This window comes from Exserohilum turcica (genome assembly GCF_000359705.1).
Source record: "Exserohilum turcica Et28A unplaced genomic scaffold SETTUscaffold_12, whole genome shotgun sequence".
NCBI classification, from domain to species: domain Eukaryota; kingdom Fungi; phylum Ascomycota; class Dothideomycetes; order Pleosporales; family Pleosporaceae; genus Exserohilum; species Exserohilum turcicum.
In genome coordinates, this window is record NW_007359937.1 from 1,434,493 (window position 1) to 1,456,434 (window position 21,942).

Consider the following 21,942-nt stretch of genomic DNA (forward strand, 5'->3'; position numbering starts at 1 on the left):
GCTCGTAAGGCTGCAAAACAACTTCAAAAAGCTATTAAAAACTTCTCAAAGGGGTAGGAGAAGGAGCTTCATGGCTCCTGCAAAGGCTACTCAAAAAAAGAAGCCTATCGCGAGGCCTCAAGGTGGTGAGGAGCCTCAGGGAGGTGCTGCAAGCTCACCACCTCCAACCTCGCGTCGCGGCCGCGCGATTAGAACTCCGTCTCGATTTCTATAGCTGTATATATATATTAAAGCCTATTGATCTCACCACCAAAATATATCGTGATAATATCTATTTGGTGTGGCTCTATAGCCTCGTTTTTAAGGTAGTTTTGGTGAGGCCGCGCGCGCACTTTGTGGTGGGGCTAGTTACTGACCCTGCACGTTAGTAGTAGCTGCTTATAAAGAGTACATACTAGATCTAGATTTACTCAGAGACTCGTCTAGCCCTTGGCTAGGTATTCCTTTTTGTGCTGTTATTGTTGTTCCGCAGTTTGGACAGGCGTACATACTGCGAACGCATATTCGTTACCAAAACAAGCTCCTCCGTAGTATGTACCGTGCTGGAGCTACTAGCGCCTCGTAAACAATTCCTTGGTTTTTCTCCACAAACCAAACACTGGCTCCCTGTACCCGTGGGGCTGCTACGTGCTGTTGATTCGTCACCCAGCTTGTCCTTGGATACATGGATTCCACGTCAGTCAAATGTTTATTAAAAAGCCCAGCTTACCTATGTGCCAACAAGTCTGCTCAGGAAATTCTCTCCTTGTGCGTAAACTCTGCTGACCAGTGTCATGAAACGCGGCCATGTCGTGGGAAAACCTCGCTTTTTTTTAAAAAAAAATCTTCTCCCTGGCCTAAGCACTGATGTAGCGTCCCGTTACCTCGTTTGCCCATGTACGTACATGCGTACCAACCTCGGAGTTGGGTGCTATGTATATGACTCCGAAGCGCGCTGTGTGAGTGATTTGCGTAGTCGCGCCGACGAATTCTGCGAGCGAACTTGGTCTGTGTTACATAAAAGATTGCTGTTGTCTGACAGGCGGTCTTGGTGCCAACATGCAGGCACATATGCAACAGCAGTGCATATGAACAAAAAATAGATTGTATGCTCATCATCTCTGTGAGCGGTGCACCGTCAAGCTGCTATATGATGTTGTAGAAGTCGGCGTTGGTCAAAGCGATCCCTCAGGTGTTAGCAGAATCCCTACCAACTATCTAGATGGTTGATCCAAGCAAAATAGGGCTTCGGTTATACCCAGATTTTTACAGCTATATCGGAGGTAAAATGTCTTGGTTGTCGAGGCGGAACATGGAGAACATAAAATATTGGGTCTACATACATATTTTTCATGCTGGGTCTCTTTTGTTATTCTGTTCTCACATAATCCCAAGATGACAAGATCAGCAGCGCATCGAATGGATGTTCTAGGCAGATGATCTTCCAAGGATAGATAGCGTTTGCGAGAAGACGAGTTCCCAACGACCTTGCTCTCTTGCCAAAATAGCTTCTCACTGTCTCTGCGATTGCTTCAACGACATATTGTTGAGCGTGAACAAGCAACTTTTAGCATTCACTGTTGAGGATGAGATGACTGCCGAGTGAGAATCTACCGTACAAGCTCTCACACATAGTAATGTTGTGTATATGTGAAACAACCCCTTGTTAACAAGTGGATATACATCTCGTTCCAGTCCAAATCTTCGTCAGCGCCGGTCGGCCTTTTGACTCACCGCAAAAGGGGGCTTACAAGAGCCCGAAAAGGCTTAGTGTCATCTCATGACTTGGTGGTGAGAGACGTGTTGGGTTTTGCTCATGCATAAGAGTAGGAAGCCATCTCCATACACATCTAGAAAAGCACTGGAGCAAGACTGACCTCGTAGATTCTTGTTCTCTTCAGCCATGCGACTGACTAGCGGCTGTGCAAGGAGCTAGCTACCTGCACTACTCGATAGCTGTGTTGTTGCTTTGTTACCCCTGAATGTTTTTGCATTCGTGGATTCTGACCATGGCCACACAGTCGATATTGAAGACAACACTTTAGGCAAGGTGCATGAGTCTAACAAATTCATCATCACTCTCCTTGGAAATACCCCAATCGTCTGAACTAGCAATCTACTCAAATGCTGATACAGAGACTGAAAAGTAAGCACCACGACAGCACTACCGGTTTAAGCTGCCTCATTTTCTGGCCAGAACACCAAAGTAAACCCAGCCTTGTACACCTCCTGCGATGCAAAGGTACTGTCTGTCGTCCGGAACCCGAAGAGACGACATCAACATGGTCGCGAGACGGGCAACGGACGCAGCCGAGATCTCGGGTCTGACCGATCTGGGCCTAGCGCCACACGCCGATAAGCCTCGGCTTCAGGGTCCAAGCGCGCGACCCCTGGCACGCGCTGGCACTGGGGAGCTTCCACTTCTATCTTATCGACCACGCGCCGGCACACGTGCAGTCATCGCCCACCGCCATGAAACGCCATGTGACTGGCCCCCAAGCAGCAGATCTTCATTCAGCCTCGAAACATGGCCCTGCCGCCGTCTGCGTGACCGCGCCCAGCGTGATGCCTAGCACTGCGCCTTGAGTGGCCGTCTCCCTTGGTCCTTTCATCCAACATAAACCACCTCGCCCCCCCCCCCCCGCGCCATCCCTGATCCCTCTTCACCTACGCCTACTACCGTGTTTGCATTATCCGCTGCATTAACCCACGCTGCCTCGCAGCCACTCGCCTTGCTCAGACGACGTCCTCGGCCTCTCCGTTGGGCCCCATCCATCGCCCATCTCGTCCTCGCTGCATTCCCGGCGGCCACCGCGCAGACTAGAAGAGCCGACCTTCCGCTTTGAGGAGCAGTCTATTCGCAGCCTGCGAATCAGCGGCACAAACGTCAAGGCGTGCAGGTTAGAGCTGCCCGACGGGAGGACCGCTCCCGACAAAAAGCTTGTATATTGCTTCGACCGTCCTTTGCCTGGAATAGAAGGAGACTCCGGCTAGCAGTTGATAGTAGAGGCAATTTCTTGCCCACCATGCTCGACGCCCTGGTAGACGCTGCAAGGGATGGGGTACATAATGCGGCGGCTGTTGCCTCTGCCGGTCTAGCAGCAGCAGAATCTCCAAACATGCCTTCTCTCCGCACTCTCAGCAAGCTGGCCGTTGGAGGCGCGCAAATCATCCTCGGCGGCGGGAAGCGCGTCATGGGTGACTTCACCCAAAGCTGTCCCAATGCCCAGCTGAGCTGCCACAACACGACTGCCGTTGCGAACCTGTGCTGTTTCAACGCGCCGGGCGGCCAGCTCCTGCAGACACAGTTCTGGGATGCTTCGCCGCCCACGGGGCCCGACGATAGCTGGACTATCCACGGACTATGGTGCGTCTGCCCGAATCACAGTTTCCGCCCTGAAACCCGACAAGAATACTAACTGCATATCCAGGCCCGACCGCTGCGACGGCACCTACGACGCAAACTGCGACTCGTCGCGGTCCTACTCCAACATCTCGGCCATCCTCAACTCGTTTGGCGCAACCGAGCTCCTGTCGTACATGTCGACGTACTGGAAAGACTACCAGGGCCACGACGAATCCTTCTGGTACCACGAGTGGGCCAAGCACGGCACGTGCATCTCGACGCTGGACCCAGAGTGCTACACGGACCACAAGCCCACCGAGGAAGTCGTCGACTTCTTCCAGAAAACCGTTGATTTGTTCAAAACACTGCCGAGCTACCAGTGGCTCAGCGACGCGGGCATCGTGCCCAGCACATCCCAAACATACACCTTCGACGCCATCCAGCAGGCCATCAAGGCAAAGCGCCCAGACGTCGATGTAACACTCGGCTGCCGCTCCGGCGCCCTAAACGAAATATGGTACCACTTCGATGTCCGCGGCAGCATCCAGACGGGGGAATTCGTCCCCTCGAATCCAGATGGCACGAAATCTACCTGTCCCAAATCGGGAATCAAGTACCTTCCTAAGCACGGTAACGGCGGTGGTGGTGGTGGATCATCGCCTCCTAGCACCACTACTACTACAACAGCAGGTAGTAGTCCCGCGCCGACATCTGCCCCCGGCACGCCCTTCAGCGGCCGAGGCATCCTGAATGTCGTGCTCAACGGCAAGCAGCAAGGCTGCATCATCAGCAAGGGCACGTGGTACACCACGGGCACGTGCGCGACCTTTACCGCTTCGGCCGCCGGTGCCGGCGACAGCTTTACGCTGTCGAGCTCAAAGGGCAACTGCGGTGTTGTCGGCGGCGCGCTGACGTGCGGAGGCGGCGTCAGTTCCGGTACGGCCTTCACCAATGCCGACGGGGTGCTGGCCGCGGGTGGAAACGCCAAGTGGAGTGCCGATGCCGTGGCCAAGGGAAGCACGCAGCAGACGGTGTATGCCGGCGGCGATCACGCGGCTGCGTTTAGCATTTCCTGGCAGTCTGTGTAGGTGATGAAACCTATGTGACATTTTTTTTATATATACAGAGAGCATTGCCGAATCCCGCCATGTATGGGTTGCATAGATGCGAATGAGAACTTGCATGACATGAATCATATGAAAACGTGCATGTGCAGTGTGAACAAGATTATGAGAAAAAAATATTCTCTTCATTCGCCAATAACCGCTGGTTAAGCAGCAGTCTAATCAATAGGCTATACGCACAAACGACGTTTTTGTTTGGTCGTCCAAGGTGCTCGCTAGATGGCGTTTTACTGGTACGTATACACCATGTCGTGATGCCTTTCATCAATCTTCATACATGATACGAGTTGTTGAACTCGCAAAGCCCGATTCCTCTTTTTTTGTTGAAACACCTATATGCCCCCCAATACCAGGTAAACGCCGTCATACGCCATGTTAGTTTTGACTCGTATATTGCTCAGCCCTTGCTTAGACAGGGAGAGGGAAGGTGACGGCCCAAGCCGCAATCTCCTTCTTGAGGTTGTTGATCTCTTCCACCTCGCCCGAAGCGACCTTGGTCTTGAAGTCCTTGAGCTTGTTGCTCTCCTTGGGAAGCTCGCTCTGGATCTTCTGGCACAGCTTGATGCAAGTGTCAATGTAGTTGGCAATCTTCTTGAAGTCCTCCTCGCCGAGACCACGCGAAGTCATGGCGGGGGCTCCGATACGGATACCCATGGGTGTAAGAGCAGACTTGTCACCGGGCGTCGTGTTCTTGTTGCAAGCGATGTTGACCTGCTCGAGGACGGCCTCAACTCGGGCTCCGTCAAGAGAGAAGGGCTTCAGGTCAAGCAGGACCATGTGGTTGTCGGTACCGTCAGTAACAAGCTTGTAGCCCATGGACTTGAAAGCAACCTCGAGCGCCTTGGCGTTCTTGATGACTTGCTGTTGGTACTGCTTAAAGTCATCTGATTGAGCCTGCTTGAGCGCGACGGCGAGCGCAGTGATGGTGTGGTTGTGGGGACCACCCTGGTGACCGGGGAAGACGGAGAAGTTGATAGGTCCCTCGAGGTCGTACAAGGTCTCCTTGCCGGTCTTGGCGTCGGTCTTGCGGACGCCCTTGCGGAAGAAGATCATGGCACCGCGGGGTCCACGCAGAGACTTGTGAGTAGTAGTGGTGACAATGTCGCAGTATTCAAAGGGCGACTTGTTGACACCGGCAGCGATGAGACCAGAGATGTGAGCCATGTCCATGAGGAGGTAGCTGCCGACCTTGTCGGCAATCTCGCGCATGCGTGCGTAGTCAATCTCACGGCAGTAGGCAGAGGTACCGGCAACAAGGACCTTGGGGCGGTACATGAGAGCGTTTTGCTCGAGCTGGTCGTAGTCGATGAGGCCGGTCTCGAGGTTCACGCGGTAGGGGAACGTCTCAAAGTATGTGGAAACAGCAGAGATCCTGTATGCTGTTAGCTTTTGTTCAGCATGCACATGACTAGTCCCTGTACGCACTTCCTCTGGGGTGTCTGGTAGCCGTGGCTCAAATGTCCACCGTGGGGCAGGTCAAGACCCATGAGCCTGTCGTGCGGCCTCATGATGGCCTGGTAGGCTTGCAGGTTGGCCGGGCTACCGCTCAAGCACTGAACGTTGACACCCCACTTCTCGGGGTCGAGGCGGAAGGTCTCAAGAGCCCGCTTCTGGCAGAGCAGCTCGATTGAGTCAATGTGCTCGTTTCCACCGTAGTATCGGGCACCAGGGTAACCCTCGGAGTACTTGTTGGACATGGGCGAGCCAAGCGCATCGAAGACGGCACGGGAGGTAACATTCTCGGAGGCGATCAGGAGGATGGACTCTCGCTGACGCTGGATTTCTTTCTCCTGTGGCAGTTGTGAGCGGGTTACCGAAGAGCAACCATGTGGACGTGCTTACCATGATCTGGGCGACCTCCTGGTCAGTGTCCACCAGGGACTTCTCCATGAGCTGGTGTATGTCAGCATCGACTGTATTGTGGCTGCAAGGAGGGGCAACATACGTCCTGGTGGGACTTTGGTAGCGCGTAGCTAGACATGATGTGCGAGCGACTGAGTACGGATGGAAAGAGGGAAAAAAGGGAAAAAGGATAGAGAAGGTGAAGGGAGGAGAGGAGGTCGGGGATTAAATTGTGCGCGGAGTTTTAAGCAGTCAGAGCACCCCAAGTCCATCAATATCAACCCCACCAATTTTTCTGGACGCGACAGGATGCCCTAGGCCCGTTTAGGCATGGCGCCATTGAGAAAGCCTGAGGTGCAGCCGGTTGTCGGAGCGATTCGGACAAACTTTGCGGACAGTAAATTGGGAAGCGTGTTGATGTCGCTGCTGTGTAGAGACGAGGTTGATTGCACGATGCGAGCTCTGCCCTTTTTGGGTCGTGAAAGCCACGCTGAGACGGGTCCGCTGGTGCAACCCTTCCCCGCGTTTGCCCCTCCCGCCCAGCGAGAACATCCCGGGTGCACATCACGAAAGACAAATAAACTTTGTGCTAGAGGCAGACTCTGAAGGCCGCATTTCATCGCGCAAAAAGTAACTTCTTAGAAGCGTGTAGCGCCTGCATTGCCCTGTTACAGTTAAATCACGCATCGAGTGGCAATGTGTGCTGATTTGACGTGTCCGGTTCTCATTGTGTCGTTTACTACATACGTACAGTGCTTGCAAGCATCCATCCATTTTGTTTCATTCGTTCCTCCTATTCGTCTAACATTCCTCGGTGAGTCAACACTCAACGTCATGGATCAAATCGATCTGATGCAAAAACCAATCTCAACGCCGCATATGCCACAAAAAATATCGTTCTAAGCAGAAGGCTGCCACGCGCCATCAAAAAAAGGGTATGTAACTGAGCAAAAGAAGAAAAGGCCGAGTCAGCTCGGCATCATATTACATCGTCGCGCCAACAAAGCGATCGTCTTGTCGAAAGTATGTTCTGGAATGTATTGGCAGCATCGCCGGGTGTTTAGTCGTTGTCGGTAAGACGGTCGAGGACGATGATGCTGAGAATCATGACAAGCAACCCAATGGTTACTATGATGAGCAGCACAAAGCCAAACCAACCGAGGACCATGGCCGACGTACCGACACCAGACTTGACACTGCCATTTCCAAGATCTTGTACAATCGTTGCTGCAGCAACCGAGGCCGTATGTTGCCATAGGACGGAGACGAGGACGAAGATGGAGGCGATGAAGATGAGCGCGAGAGCAACCTGTGACACAGGCCGAGATGGGAAGGGCTTGACGTCGACGTCGGATCCAGTTCGCTCGTCCCGCTCCTCGTGCCATCCGGGAAAGGTGGCAAGTAGGATGAAGGTGAAGAAGGCGAGGATGATGGCGACAATCAACAGGTAGGGGAACACGACGGCGTCTTTGAACGTAGCGGCCACCCAAACAAGGTTGAGCGGGTCCTGGTCGACCGACACATTGTCGACGAGCGCAGTGGCGTTGTTGGAGCAAATGAAGCCACCGCCGTCGCGGTTGATGCAGATGCCAAAGTAGCCGACGCGAACACCGAGCTGTGCGTTGCCGACAATGTTTGCAATGGCGGCTGTGACACCCGGGTCGACCTGCTCAGGCGAGTAGGTTGGTGTGTAGTGTTCATACCACATGGAGATGAGAAAGATGCCAGGAATGAGTGGAGATGTGGACGAGCATCCTGCTAGTAGCAATGCTGGGAGGTTGTTAGTGTTGGTCGCGGCATCGAGTGCTTTCGTCTCGACTTACACAGCAATATTATCGCAATTGCGATGAGAATCATGAGCACATGGTGGAAGCCAAGAAACGGTATTAACCCTGGCCATTGTTAGAATGCGTCTTTCTCTTTCGCCAATGGGTCGCGACTTACGTTGCATGCTCACGGCGAACCTCAGATTCGACATGTTGGATGTGTGGTTGCTTCAATTGCCTCTGCCGGGGCGTTTCTTGAGTCTCCCTGCGCCCCCAGAGGGCCGGGCGCTGTGAGCGGTGGAGTGCAGTCAGAGGGTTGCTGGTGGCTACCTCTGCCTCATAAGAGACAGCGAAAGAGCAAGCGGTGAGGGGAGTGCGTCAAGAACAGACTCGGGCGCGGGCCTGTGGTGGGTGGTGCACTTGGCTAGGCGGCTCTTGCAGCGTGTGGCCGGGATATGCACTGCCAGACGATGGTTAGAAGAGCGACGCTGCGAGGAAAGAAAGGATGTGAGAGTGAGCGGAGGCAGGAGTGTGACTTCTCTGGGTATCTGCAGGCCGTGGTAGTTTTGCTGCTGCGTAAATGGTGAGGTTGGGCACGGTGGCTGGGAGGAGGCTGGAGGGCGCATCAACAGCACGGAAACTGTAGCAACCGCCTAGAACTTCAACGTCATACCCCGGCCCCGCGCGGCGCCCAATCAGCGCGCGCGCTATCGTCGATCGGGACGGGCGCTGGTCGCAAGAGGACGTCGTGCCGGCCGTGTTCCTGCATTAGACTGTCCCACCCCATGCCTCTATCCAGCCTTCTGCTTTTCCTGCAGCGACGTGGCGGCCTGCGTACGGCTTGCAGGCCTGCGCACAGCGAGCGCTCCGAGACGATGCCAGCGACCGCTCTTTCGCGCCCCCGACAGCCTAGCAGCACCGACACGCGCCGCGGTGGGGAAGCCTGGCCCGTAGCAGAACAGCCTGCTCAACAGCGCATACCGCCACCTCTTGGACGACGCTCCACGCCGCGCTATACTTATTCTCTGCGCGCTCGGTGCCCTCCTGAGCGCCGCGGGTCGCCTCGCTGTTCCATCCACATCCCTCGACCTGCCACGCCGCCCGTAGCCTGCCCTGCATCGCGCGCTCCTCGTCGACGGTCGGGTGAGCGTTGCTTGGTCCGCCGTTTGTCGCCATGGCCCCGACAATCATGCCAACCACAACTCGGCGTCCGGGAGCTGGCGGCATTCGGGTGCCGTCATCTGCCGGCGATCAGCAGAGACATTTCGCATGCGTGACAGGCAGATGCCGGCCAAAAGCAACGACGGTGACTGGGTAATGTTGTTGACGTGGGGACGGGCAGTGCAGAGTGGAAGAGGCTTGGTTGTGGTTGCGCTCCTTGCGCACGCGGCTGGCATCCGGCTGGACATGCGATGACGTCATCCCAAAACCTGCGCGACGCAGGGTCCGCCATACTCTTCCTCTCTACTGCTACCGCTACCTTTACTGCCACTGCTACTGCCACCTCCGCAGTGGGTCTGCCAAACCCCGACCACGCATATCGCCAAGTATCTCCATGTGCTCGCGTATGAGGCTTGAACAGCCTTTGCTATCCCTTGGCAAGGGTTTGCAGAACTGCGCACGACGTGAAGTAGATAGACGTCCATGGTGCCCCATTACCAAAGGGCCCAGACCTTGCTCCAAACGGCTGCCACATCTTGCTTCCCATCGCCACCCATCTTCCATCACGAGGGCCCTTCTCCTTCACCCATGCCTCGCAATGTCACCAAGCGAACAACCCAAGCAAACGAGCACAACCTATCAGAGCACCTGGCGCAATCATGATTGGATCTCGCGAAGATGCTCGCAAACCGGCCATGACGTGCGCGGCGTACCCAAAACTCTAACACCAACACCACGCACCCAAGCAGGCCTCTCAGCCCAGCAGTTGCTACCACGACTTGCAAAACGGGCAGGCAGAATACATGATGTAGATATAGCGGGAAATGGGAAAGCATATAAACCCTTAACTTTTTTTCTCACCATAACATCTCATCATCATCAACCTATTCCACACTCCAGCCTACATATATAATCAGTCAACCAACCAACCAACCAACCAACCAATTAAATCCCACATCCACCTCTACCAAAAATGACCTCTGCCTTCCGCAAAGACAACCACACCAAACTCGGTGAAGCAATGGTATATCCACCAACCCCCCACTTTACTTACATACCTCCATCTAACCCACCCCACCCCCCACAGCAACCACAATCCACCAAATCAACCAGCACCAAGATCAAAGAATCCATCACCGACACAGCGGACAAAATCGCCCGCGAAGTGCAGCCCGACTCGTCCAAGAACCACTCGCAGGCCACCATGGACAAGGCCGGCCGCTCCTACGACCGCAATGTGCACGGCTCCACGGGCGGCAGTATCCTTGACAAGACCAAGAGCGCGCTGGGCATGGGCGGACATTACAAGGGGGCGCATACGCATGGGAATGGGTTGTAAGGAGTAGTAGGAGTAGGAGTAGTAGCAAGTACGGTGTAGTGTAGTGTAGTGTAGTGTAGTGTAGTGTAGCTTTCAGGGGAAGGGGGTTTCTTGCGAGGAACGTTTTGTGTGTGTGTGTGTTTGTGTAATGGTAATGACATGAGTAATGGGTATCCTATTCTTGTTTTTGTACTGCTTGCTGGCTAATTCATGCAAGTGAGGCATGAAGATTATGATATACATAACCATCGTTTACATAAGAATATCAACTGCCAGGTCGTATACACACATGTCGTCATGTCGAGACAAGGTATCCCGGACCAGATGGATATTTACTAGAAATTTTTTTTTGCACTGCCATTGAGGTATACATCACCCTCAAGTAGGCATGGCCATGATGTTGCTCCATACGCCCCCTGATGCTCCTCCCCCCCCTCGACCCGCACCCCCAGAAGGCCTCCTGGCTGTCGAGCCACTAGCCGAAGCTCTGCCGCCACCATTCTTCGGCGCACGCTTCTTGACGCCTCCAGAGGCCCTGCCAACGTTACCCGATGTCCGCCTGCTGCGCGACGTCCCCTTCTTCTTCTTTGCAGCCTTGGTCGTTGGTGCTGCGCCTCCACCAAGCTGTGTATATCGGTTGTTGAAGTCTGTCACTTCTGGGTTCTGCATAAAGTGATGACTTGTATGCACTTCCTCATCGTCATCGTCATCATCGTCGAAACCACCGTACGAAGATTCATCCCCAGAATCCTCGCCATTGCCAGCTGGCACCTCTGCCGCCTCCTCCTCCGAGTCACCACACAGATCATAAACAAGCTTATGGTTCTGATCCTCCACTTCCTCGTCATCGTCAATCTCATACACAACGGGCACCACTTGGGCTTGCCGGTTGCGAAGCTGCGGATTCCGAGGAATTGGCACCTCGTCTCCATAAAATTCCCTCGTGTTGTTGATCAACGGTAGGAACTGTTTACCGTAACGATCCACCATCTCGGCTCGGATCCCTGGTATCGTCTTCATCTCATCGAGATTCCGTGGCAAGTCAAGGCCCATCTCACGAAGTACAGTGTCGGTAAAGATGGCTTCGCGGTGGCCCTTTCTCTCTTGTATACTCTTTCTCATCTGCTTGGCCCCAGTCATGAAATCCCGCAATACATCGCTTTGTAGCTCCGTGAGTTGTGCGGTGCGCTCATCTGTAGTGATGGGAACCCCAAGGCCCTTCGCTTTTGTTGCTTTCAACGGTTTGGCCTCGCGAACCGGTGCGAACCCCTCGTTTTCGTCTCCATCGCCGACTACAAAGCCGTCGGCTTGGTAACCATGGCCTCTCCTCTTACGGCTTGGGTGGCGAGGAGCATCAAAGGCATCCTCTTCCTCGTCCTCGTCCTCATCCTCATCGCGCCCATTATAAGCGAATGATCGAATCTTTTGCTTGGGTGCCCGTACAGGAGAGGGAACATTGGTCGATGGGAACTGCGATTGTTGTTTCTTTGTCTTCTTGGCTGCGGGCGCCTTTGTGCGTGCTGTGAGTGGCGAGGCGCGCACTTGCAGCTTCATCTGCTTCCGTTTGGTCTCGTAGTCGTTGCGTATCGAAGCAGGCTAAGACTGTTAGTAGACAAAACGCACCAACACAGAATGGTACATACATGTAGGTAACTTGTTGCAAAGCCAACCTTGTTCACCTTGCTCTTTTCCTTGAATGCACCGGCATCCAGCAGATGCTGGAAGATGCGCTCGTTGTCGCCTCTGTCCAAGTCCTTGCCATAACCCCATCCATATTCTACTAACCCGGCACTCTTGAACCTGGCGCCGCTGGCACCTCGAAAAGCATCTACGCACTGGTGCATTGTGACATTGTCCTCGTGGATCCGACTGACAAGCTTGATGGCCATGGCTGCGTACTCTGTGACGTCCTTTGTAACGAATGTGGCATCAGACCGGCAATTGTCGCATGTCGAATTGCACTTTGAGGCATCGAAAGCTTCACTAAAGTATCCGAGTACTTGAGCGCGTCGACAATCGGCTTTGTTTTCGCAGTATTGAACCACAGTTCGTAGCATGTCGCTGAGCCTTTGCTTCTGTTCTCTACTGCCCTCGCCTTCGTCAATCATCTTGCGCAAGATTCTCGAGTCAGCGTATTGGTAGTACAGATAACATTCTGAGCGTTTGCCATCACGACCAGCGCGTCCAGTCTCCTGATAGTAACCTTCCAGACTCTTCGGTAGTGAGTGGTGAATGACATATCGTACGTCGGCCTTGTCAATACCCATACCAAAGGCAATTGTTGCGACGATAACGTGATGCTCGTTTTTCTGCCATTTGCGCTGAACATCAGAACGATCAGCAGAGTCCATTCCGGCATGGTAGTGGTGGGCACGGATGCCCATCTCGCACAACTTTTTCGCCACTTGTTCGCAGCCCTTTCGTGATAGGCAGTAAATGATACCGGATTTTCCGACGTATCTCTCCTTGATCAGGTCCGCGATGCTATTGATAACACCTTTGGCTTTGGGTAACACTTCATAGGACAAATTCGGGCGGTTGAAGCTCTGAGAGAACTGACGGCAACCTTGCATACCAAGATTGGCTACCACGTCAGTACGGACGAGTTGGGTCGCAGTCGCAGTTAACGCAAGCACGGGGACCCCAGGAAACTGACGAATGACATCTCCAAGTGCTTTGTAGTCGGGTCGAAAATCATGACCCCATTGACTGACACAGTGCGCTTCGTCGATGACGATCCTGGCAAGGTTGCCCCCAGAATGCAGTTTCTCGAAGGCACTGATCATTTTCTGGTTTTTACTAAGCATCTCCGGCGTCACATAGAGTATCTGGATGAACTGCTGCGGATCCCTTTGGCGCAGGCCGTCCATGATCATCTTCTTCTGGGCTGCAGTTGACTCTCCGTTGATGAGAAAAGCCTGCATGCCGAAACGTTGTTTGCACGCTTCAACCTGATCTTCCATCAAACTCAGCAGTGGAGAAACTACCAGGGTGACTCCGTGTGTTTTGCCTGAAGTGATTACCGAAGGCAGCTGGTAGCAGAGCGATTTGCCGCCTCCTGTGGGCATCAGTACAAAGCAGTGCTCGCCAGATAGCGTAGTGTTGATAGCCTCCAGTTGTCCGGGTCGAAAGCCTCTTAGGCCAAACCGACGAATAAGTGCCGTTCGCAAATCTTGAGACCATGGGAAGTTCATTCCTGGGTGGTTCTTGGCCGGCATATTCAGCTGCGGTTTCTCGGGTGACGATGGGTTTTGTTTCGGTGGGACTTTATTTGGCGAGGCCTCACGGAATACCTCGCGGGAGTTTGTTGATGGATTAGGAACTGCCCGTTCCCCTCTCCAGTCGAAACCACCTGGAGCTTGATTCTCGATATTATTAATTTCATGCAGAAATTCTTCGTCGTCTGCACCAAACTCCTCGCCAAATTCATCGTCATCGTCGAGCTCGATGGGTTGATGGTGGGTGCCTGTGTCGTTGGCGAACAAGTTCTCATCTTCATCAAGATCCAGCTCTCCAAAATCATCTGGTGTGTCTTGACGTGCTACTGGCTTTGGCTTGTTTGTAGGGCGCCGACGCTCTGGTGTCTCGGGTATTCGGTGCGATTGATCTTTAGACATTGTATTATGTCTTCCCATCACACCAGTATCGGTGCGAGAAAGAACACCTAGGTTTGGGGGAGGCAAGGGAGATGCAGCGACCTGTTCTTCAGCGAATCGTATACGGCGATGCGGGGTCCACACTTCTTCAACAGCAGCGTCAGTGTGCTTGGGGTACTGTGTTTGAGGGATACGATTCGGGCCTGCATCTTTTAAACCATTGGAAACAGATCGGACCGGGCTTGCCTGGGTTGATTGTATGACCACATTGCGACTGGTCCTCGGCTCTGGCTTCAAGACAGGGTTGGGTTGCTGCTTGATGGCTGCCAAATCCAATAGGTAATGCATTTGTATCTGGATGTCCTCGATCGTCTTGAAAAGTTTGCTCAGCGTTTCACCGTCTGCTGCATCAAATTGCCCAATGTTCAAGTCGTCCTCGAGTTTTTGCTTCACCTTTTGCCTCTGAGCCACCAGATCGTCATGGCGGATCTTCAGGGCTATCAACTGCTCCACAGCATCCTTCCGTGAGCGAGCGCGTTCCATTCTTTCCTTTTCGCTGGGGTCGGGTCTCCCATACTCGGAGAGATGCGCTACGAAAGCAGCACGGGCACTGTCCCATGCTGAGCTGGCTGCATTGAGGTGGCTCTGTAGTCTTTGTCCCTCTGTCGCTAAAAATACATCAATAGCCCCCTTGATAGCAGTCTTTTCTTCTTTTGATAACTCTGAAGAGCTCGGTGTAGGCTTGCTGGATGTGGATATCTGTGCAGGTGTGGATTGAACATTCTTCTTAGGGGACTGTGACTTCTCGGGAGTAGGAATAGAGTCTTGTTCAGGCTGGTATGGGCTCGGGCTTGGCCTAACCTTTACTGGTGAACGTATGGGGAGTAGTGTCTGGCTTGCTGGCTTGGTCAAGTTCGACACAGGCGTCTTCTCGCGTGGCCTCGTTTTTGCCGGTGTAGGTGATTTGGTCCGGGATTGCGCATCGATGTCCATCTCATCGATTGTGCCAAATTCTTCATCTTCCGAGTCCAGCACTGCATGACCAACTCTCCTAGTAGTGGCTATGTGTGCGCGACCCGATTTGGGTGTTGCGACTTTGGCTGCGCAAGGCCTACTCTTGCCCGGACTAGGGCTGCGGGTCTGTCTCCCCATCTTGCGAGCTGGTGCGTTTTCTGAGGCCACACGGCTCAGTGGTTTGCGCTTGCGTTGTTGTGTAGATATTGCCTGCTCTAACTCTATCATCTGCCTCTCCTCCTCTTCTAGTTGTAGCATTGCTTCCATGTCGTCGTCCTCGGCTGCCGCAGTCTGCCTTGGTGGATGCCTTGTACTCCCTGCAACTGTCGAATATGGCGGGGGCGGGCTATCCGGAGCCATGATCATATCATCAATATCGGGAAAGTCGTCGTCGTCAGGTTCTGGACTGAGCGCAGGAGCAGCTCGTACTGGCCTGGGGGACTTGGCATGTCGAAGGTCTGCTTCGAACTCTTCGCTCTTTCGCTTCCGGCCTTTGGGAGTGCGCGTCGGAACGGGCGAAGAGCGTATGTCATCGTCTCCCGTAAGATCGATTGAGTCGACATCAATCGGCCCTATGTGGTTCATTCGAGCGGTTCCGTACTGCGGAGTGGGCACTTCCATATGCCCGTTGATTTTCCGCACTGTTGTCGATCGATCTTCTGCTGCTCCTGAACCAATTCTGCCAAACTCTACTGTACGATTCACCTCTCTTGTCCTGCGCTCTGTTGTTGAAGACGATGCATGTTGTGGTAGTCCCGCTATTACGAGTCTAGGCTTCCCACTTGCTGGCGTGCCTCTCAATCTTGCCATATCCGAGGCCGTTCCCTCCTCTTCTGGGGGATTGTGTATATCAATCGTTTTCGGTCGGGCGAGGCTGCGGGGTAGGACAGATCCAGCGACTTGTGGTGCTGGTGCGGGCGCTGACACGGATGCAGGTTCAGGTTCATTGTATGTCGCTTGCTCTTCCAAAGCGGAGGAGTGTTGCTGCGAAAGTGTTGCTGAACTCGTGGGGTTTGCGTTCGGGTCGTATGCCACGGTTGATGACGCGGGTGGGATGAAGGGCTTCTCAGCGAGCAACCACTTGAGATGTTTACTGAGATTGTTCCGAGGCATGAGAGCGTCGCATCGTTAGTATGGGGATCCGCATCGATGTTCTACACGTGCATCTGCAGCAACTTCGCAGTTTCACGGGCGTAGTGGTGGCGACATCACTGTTGGCACTCTTGACCGTGTTGTGCTAAGTCCGGAACGCGCCGCGCTAGCACCAAGTCACGTGCAGATGCCTAACGCTTCGGAGTCGAACTCGCCGGTCCTCACGAATGCGGAAATGGCGCCAGGAAGCAACTCAGTCGACCATGGGCGGCGGTGGCGTTACCATAGCACTATTCCATAATAGGACTAGCGCTTACCTAAAGCAATTTCTTATAGTAATAAAACTTCTATATAGTAAAATAGTAGTAGTTATAGGTTATGAAAATATAAAAATTACTTTTTACGTATAACGTGTTTCACCAGTAAGCGGGCCACCCCAGTATGTGGGCCACTTCCCTATGATATCCCACCTTTACAACAACAACGCGTAATGTCTTAACAACACAACGCGTTAAAAACTTATACTAAAGCAGATCTATTTCTTGCTATTACTAATCTTAATTCTAAACAAATTTAGAGTGAACGACGCGCTGCTGCCGCCTATAGCGTCCCACGAACAACAATCTAGCGTCGACGAGCTAGACAGCGCCCTCGAAGCGATTGGGAGCCACTAGCAAGGCGCCTAACAAAACTAGAAGAGGAGGCTATTACTATGCGTGTAATAGTCAAGGCTGAGCGAGGACTACCCTGTGGGAAAGACGACGTGCGAGATATGGCCAACAGACTGCTCCGAGAGCGTGGCGGGAAGGAGGTGGGCAAGAACTGGGTTGATAGGTTTGTCTAGCGCAATCCTGAGCTGCGTACGCGCCGGAGCCGTCCATACAATCACCAGCAAGCTCTCTACGAAGACCTAGCGCTTATTAAGGGCTAGTTTAAGCTAGTTCAGAATATAAAGGCAAAGTATGGTATCGTAGACGAAGATATCTATAACTTTAATGAGACTGGCTTTATTATAGGCAAGATTTTATCACAGTTAGTTATCACAGGCTCAGACAAACTAGGGAGAACAAAGAAGATCCAGCTAGGCAATCGTGAGTGGGTTACGCTAATACAAGGCGTTGGCGCAATAGGCACGCGTATCCTAGCGTTTCTTATCTTCGCTAGCAAGGTTCTAATCTCTACCTAGTTTACAGAGGATCTGCCACGCGACTGGGTGATCCAAGTTAGTCCTACTAGCTGGACGAACAACGATCTAGCGCTTGACTGGCTTCGTCACTTTGATTCCCATGCGCGGCCTGTGGGGACGCATAGGCTGCTTATTATTGACGGCCATGAGAGCCACTGCTTGGTGGATTTCCGAGATCTCTGCGAAGAGATGAAGATAATCCTCCTCTGTATGCCTCCCCACTCGTCGCACCTCTTACAGCCTCTTGATGTGGGCTGCTTCTCGCCGTTAAAGCGCGCGTATGGTGATGCTATCTTGGTCTTAGCACGCAATCGCATCTACTATATTAGCAAAGAAACCTTCCTACTAGCGTTTAAAAAGGCCTATTATAAGGCTATTACACTAGAAAATATCCGCGGAGGGTTCTAAGGTGCTAGACTTTCACCGCACGATTATAACGTTGTTTTATCACAGCTTAACGTCATACTGCGTACGCCAACTCCACTAGCGCAAGAGACTACTGCTTAGGAGCCGAAAACGCCGCGCAACGCGCGCGAAATGGAGGCGCAGGCTACGCTTATTCGAAACCGTATGCAAATCCAGCAAAGGTCTTCTACAAGTTCTCTTAAGAAGTAGATATAGTAGTTAAGTAAGGAAGCTTAGTAGATAGCTTATAATATAGTGTTAATGCAGAAGAAACTTAATCGCCTTAAAGCTATAATTACTAAAGTAACGAAGCGAAAAACTCGTAAGAGGCGCTACGTACAGGCAGAGGGGTCCTAGACAGTTAGCTAGATAGCTAATTAGATCGCTAAGGCAGAGGGTGGTAGCTATAATAATGGTGCAACGTCTGCGAAGAGGGTGCGTAGTGAACGGCGCTGCGGGCGTTGCAGCCAAATTGGACACAACTCTTGCACTTGTTAAGTAGAATTAGAGAATATAGAGGATAGCAATGCGTCTAAAGAATAATATCTTATTCTACTTAATAAAAAATATTGTAGTAGTGTTGCGTAATACTATTATAAAGATGTAAAAGTTTGGGGAGGTGGCCTACATACTAGGGTGGCCCGCTTACTAGTGAAACACGTTATATAATATATTATATAAACTTCTTTATAATATATTATAAATAACGTATTCCATCACTGAGCGGGCCACATCACCGAGTGTGCCACTTTTTCTTAGCATCACGAACTTCATGTACGAAAACTTAGATTACTCTACACTAGCTATAGATGCTTCGTACGACTTACTTGTATCTAAAAGAGAATCTTCTTCTACATCTTTCTAGCACGTACGAGAGTTATAGCCTGTCCTCCCACAGGTTCTACAGTGCCGTTAACCTAGTAGGGCCCTTTCTTGACTACCCTCACCACGTGCCTTCTTTGATGTCGTACGACCAGCAGAACTACTTTCAGCTACCTGCGATGCCCCTGCACCAAAGTCTAGTGTCCCACCTGTCTGAATTCGCTTTCTTTTGCGCCCTTGGCGCTTTGTTACTGCTGCTAATTGCTCTTCAAGCTCTCTTACGCGGGCCTTTATAAGCACATTCTTATATAGCATCTCCTCAGCCCCTTTAATAAGCTTTAAAAAGCCTTCTTGTGCAGTAGTTAGCGATCGTACGAAAGACTCTCTTACAAGCTTTGATTGTGACCTAAATTCATGCGAATTACTTAGTGTTCTTGACGTCTAGGGTATTTCTAGCTAAGCTTCTTATAGTAGAGTATGAAGGCGTACGTTAAGGCAATTAATAACTCTCTGCGCGTCAATAGGGACTAGCCCTGCTGCCTTAAAGGCCTTCTTGCAGTTATTAGACGTAAACACGTTAAAAAACGCGTCTTAAAAGGCTAGAAGGAAGCGCTTCTTATTAATATGCTAGACATAGTAGCGTGCCAAGTCTCGTACGCGTTAAGAGTACTTCTGCTTAAGAGGCAAAAAGCAAACAACGTCAAGTGGCTAAAGTATGTGCGATGAATGAGCAGGTATACAGAGGGTAAGGATCTTTCGTACGAGGCAGTAATCCTTAAATTCTTAGTTAAGGTGGCTCTTATGGCCGTTAAGGATAAGTAGCCTGTATAACCCTACCTGACGCGTCTTTGTATGCTCGTTAAAGTGCTTTAACCACGCGAGACTAAGCTCATTGTTCGTCTAGCCGTTCTCTGATACTGAAAGCTTCTAGTCGTACGGTATATCCGCTTCTTTGTACTATGCAGAGATGTAGACGCGTCCCTTGTAGATAATGAATAGCGGGGTAGCGTATCCCGCAGCGCAGATGCTCTGGATGACTGTAACCCACTCGCGATTGCCTGGCTGCGTGAGAGTAGGCCTCGTACGACGCTCTGCGCCTGTGACTACCTTCATTGAGCCAATTACGCCCATCTAAAAGCCAGTTTCATTAAAGTTATAGATGTCGTCTAAATGAACTCCATACTTCTCAACCATCTCTCGTACGAGCTTGAACCACGCGTTAATAATCTCTAGATCCTCTTGTTAAGTTCTCTAACGATCCTTTGCTCAACTAAAGGCTGTTCTAAGCTCGTCTATACAAGTAACGAACCGCTCTGCCCAGCATTTGCCTAAAGGCTCGCCATCTCGTTCGCGTAGTAGTTTCTCCGCCATATCTGCTACTTCACATAGACGGGGGGCAAATCCTCGCGAGTCTAGGTTAAGAATATATCATACGATAGTTTGCTCTTCAGACTTAGTTAGCTTCTAGCAATTTGGCTGTGTTGTAGGTCAAAAGGTGATTCCTTGAAGCCGCTGAGAGATCTGCTAATGATGGACGTTGTAGGCTGCTGCAGCGCGTCGAATGCTCTTAAACTAGCCTGTACGATAGGCCTGAACAGCTAGAGTAAGCCTACCTTCTTGCTGAGTTAATATCGCGTTCTGTTGTTGGGGCATTATCTTTCGTACGTGAAGTTCGTGATGCCAAGAAAAAGTGGCACACTCGGTGATGTGGCCCGCTTGGTGATGGAATACGTTATAAGGAATGCTATTATAATGCTTAACTATAGGTATTATATATATTTAGTTATGTGTAATAAGCTCGTATAATGTGACGGGCTGGTGCCCCTTTAGGTCTTACTCCTCGATGGGATCTCGTGTGGTCACAGGAGTCCAAGTACCTCGGATAGCACTTGGCTCCTGCGTGCGCCGCTCTAACGATGTTTGACACGGACGCTATCGGCCCGACAGTTGCTCAGGCAACTAGCATGGTATATAGACAACTCCATAGCCTAGGAGCTTAGCTCCTCATCGAATTCAATTCCCTTGTATACTAAAGCGATTGCTCCACGGAGCGCAGCCCCTTACATTTTAAATTTGATCCCACTAAGCAATAGCGCAAGCTGCTGCTTTCTGAATTCTATTTAGAACGTACCTTTTTAGGCGCGTTGGTGGTGTTGTTGGGCACAAAAGGCCAGGAGACAACTTGACGCGCAATTGTGAGAGAGCTGCCGAAGAGACGACAAGCTTCGCAGGAAGCTAGTTAGAGAGAAGTCCTATTTGGCATCCCACAGAGGGATCGTAGGCACTGCTACTACAATCCTCTAAGCAGGAAAGGCGCAGCAAGTAGTAGGAAGTCCTACAGTGTCTTGGAAAGCCGAGCTGTAGGCACAGTAGTCGCGCGATAAACTATCTAAAGGACATCGACAACCTCAGCCACAACTTCGAGTTTTCTGGAAACCGCTAGAAAAGCACGCTATCTAGGAGAACCGACCACGAGGAATCGACTAACAGCACTTTCAACACCTGCAGCTAAGGCGCTAGCGCGCAGTAGGGAGAAGAAGGAGGCCTTCCTTCGTTTTCTCACGCCTGTGAGAATTTTCTCACAGAGCTTAGGCTCTAATGCCAAGACCAAAGGGGCTAATAGGAACGCAGGAGCTTATTAAAGCTTAAATTTAGCAAGAAACACAGACACATCAAAACAATAAAAATAATAAAAAAAGACTAGCCTTAAAGGACCTTAGAGGCAAAAGCAAACGACTAATGGATAATAATCCAGAAATTGAGATGGCTGAGGAGGCCTCTACGCCTTGCCCTAACAGGCAACCAGAAGAACCGCCTAGGCCTACCCATACTAGGACAAGAAGCAATTTTTCTCCATTTATTGGAGCAGTGCCAAGATACCCTACAGTAGGGAAAACACCAAAGGCAACCTCTATTAAGGAAGCCTTAGAGATTGCTAGAAACCTAGTAATCCAAGTAGCTAACCTAGCTAAAAACAACCCTACTAGGCAAACTAGTTTACTAGACCTTATAGAAGTCTTTAGAGACTTTACAGAGAACGGCAGAGTAAATAAGAAAAACTCTATAATTCTAGAAGACCAAATCTCCTCTCTATCTAACGTCTCTAAAGAACTAAGAGAGAAAGTTAGACGCCTTGAAAAACCAAATACCCCGCCCACCCAACCTCAAGCTCAGCCCCCTAGCTCCTACGCAACAGTAGCAGCTAGTAATTAAGAACAACCTTAGATACATATCCAAAAAAACAAAACTAAAAACACCCAAAAAAAACACCCAAAAAGACAACTAAAAAAA

At 51.5% G+C, this 21,942-nt stretch overlaps 6 protein-coding genes across 6 annotated transcripts; 3 read left to right on the forward strand and 3 right to left on the reverse strand.

Moving 5' to 3' along the window:
- Positions 1 to 2,965: 2,965 nt before the first annotated feature.
- Positions 2,966 to 4,509, forward strand: SETTUDRAFT_167610 (uncharacterized protein). Its single transcript, XM_008024592.1, has 2 exons — positions 2,966 to 3,346; positions 3,411 to 4,509. Exons 1-2 carry the CDS (start codon positions 3,099 to 3,101, stop codon positions 4,411 to 4,413), a joined length of 1,251 nt encoding a protein of 416 aa, XP_008022783.1. The 5' UTR covers positions 2,966 to 3,098; the 3' UTR covers positions 4,414 to 4,509.
- Positions 4,510 to 4,566: 57 nt separating this feature from the next.
- Positions 4,567 to 6,461, reverse strand: SETTUDRAFT_167612 (uncharacterized protein). Its single transcript, XM_008024593.1, has 4 exons — positions 6,395 to 6,461; positions 6,292 to 6,342; positions 5,875 to 6,239; positions 4,567 to 5,821 (listed from the first exon to the last, which is right to left on the reverse strand). Exons 1-4 carry the CDS (start codon positions 6,428 to 6,430, stop codon positions 4,858 to 4,860), a joined length of 1,416 nt encoding a protein of 471 aa, XP_008022784.1. The 5' UTR covers positions 6,431 to 6,461; the 3' UTR covers positions 4,567 to 4,857.
- Positions 6,462 to 7,008: 547 nt separating this feature from the next.
- On the reverse strand, positions 7,009 to 8,729 carry SETTUDRAFT_167613 (uncharacterized protein). Its single transcript, XM_008024594.1, has 3 exons — positions 8,236 to 8,729; positions 8,115 to 8,183; positions 7,009 to 8,061 (listed from the first exon to the last, which is right to left on the reverse strand). The coding sequence occupies exons 1-3, from the start codon at positions 8,267 to 8,269 to the stop codon at positions 7,352 to 7,354; spliced, it is 813 nt and encodes a 270-aa protein (XP_008022785.1). The 5' UTR covers positions 8,270 to 8,729; the 3' UTR covers positions 7,009 to 7,351.
- A 1,462-nt stretch (positions 8,730 to 10,191) lies between these two features.
- On the forward strand, positions 10,192 to 10,557 carry SETTUDRAFT_26210 (uncharacterized protein; the record flags this gene model as incomplete). The annotated part of the gene is made up of 2 exons (XM_008024235.1): positions 10,192 to 10,242; positions 10,306 to 10,557. 2 exons carry the CDS (start codon positions 10,192 to 10,194, stop codon positions 10,555 to 10,557), a joined length of 303 nt encoding a protein of 100 aa, XP_008022426.1.
- A 357-nt stretch (positions 10,558 to 10,914) lies between these two features.
- SETTUDRAFT_147126 (uncharacterized protein) lies at positions 10,915 to 16,259 on the reverse strand (the record flags this gene model as incomplete). Its single annotated transcript, XM_008024595.1, has 3 exons — positions 10,915 to 12,132; positions 12,180 to 15,825; positions 15,883 to 16,259. 3 exons carry the CDS (start codon positions 16,257 to 16,259, stop codon positions 10,915 to 10,917), a joined length of 5,241 nt encoding a protein of 1,746 aa, XP_008022786.1.
- A 5,047-nt stretch (positions 16,260 to 21,306) lies between these two features.
- Positions 21,307 to 21,864, forward strand: SETTUDRAFT_167620 (uncharacterized protein; the record flags this gene model as incomplete). Its single annotated transcript, XM_008024596.1, has 1 exon — positions 21,307 to 21,864. A coding segment is annotated over one exon (558 nt), but the record flags the coding sequence as incomplete, so codon positions are not given.
- Between the last annotated feature and the right edge of the window lie 78 nt (positions 21,865 to 21,942).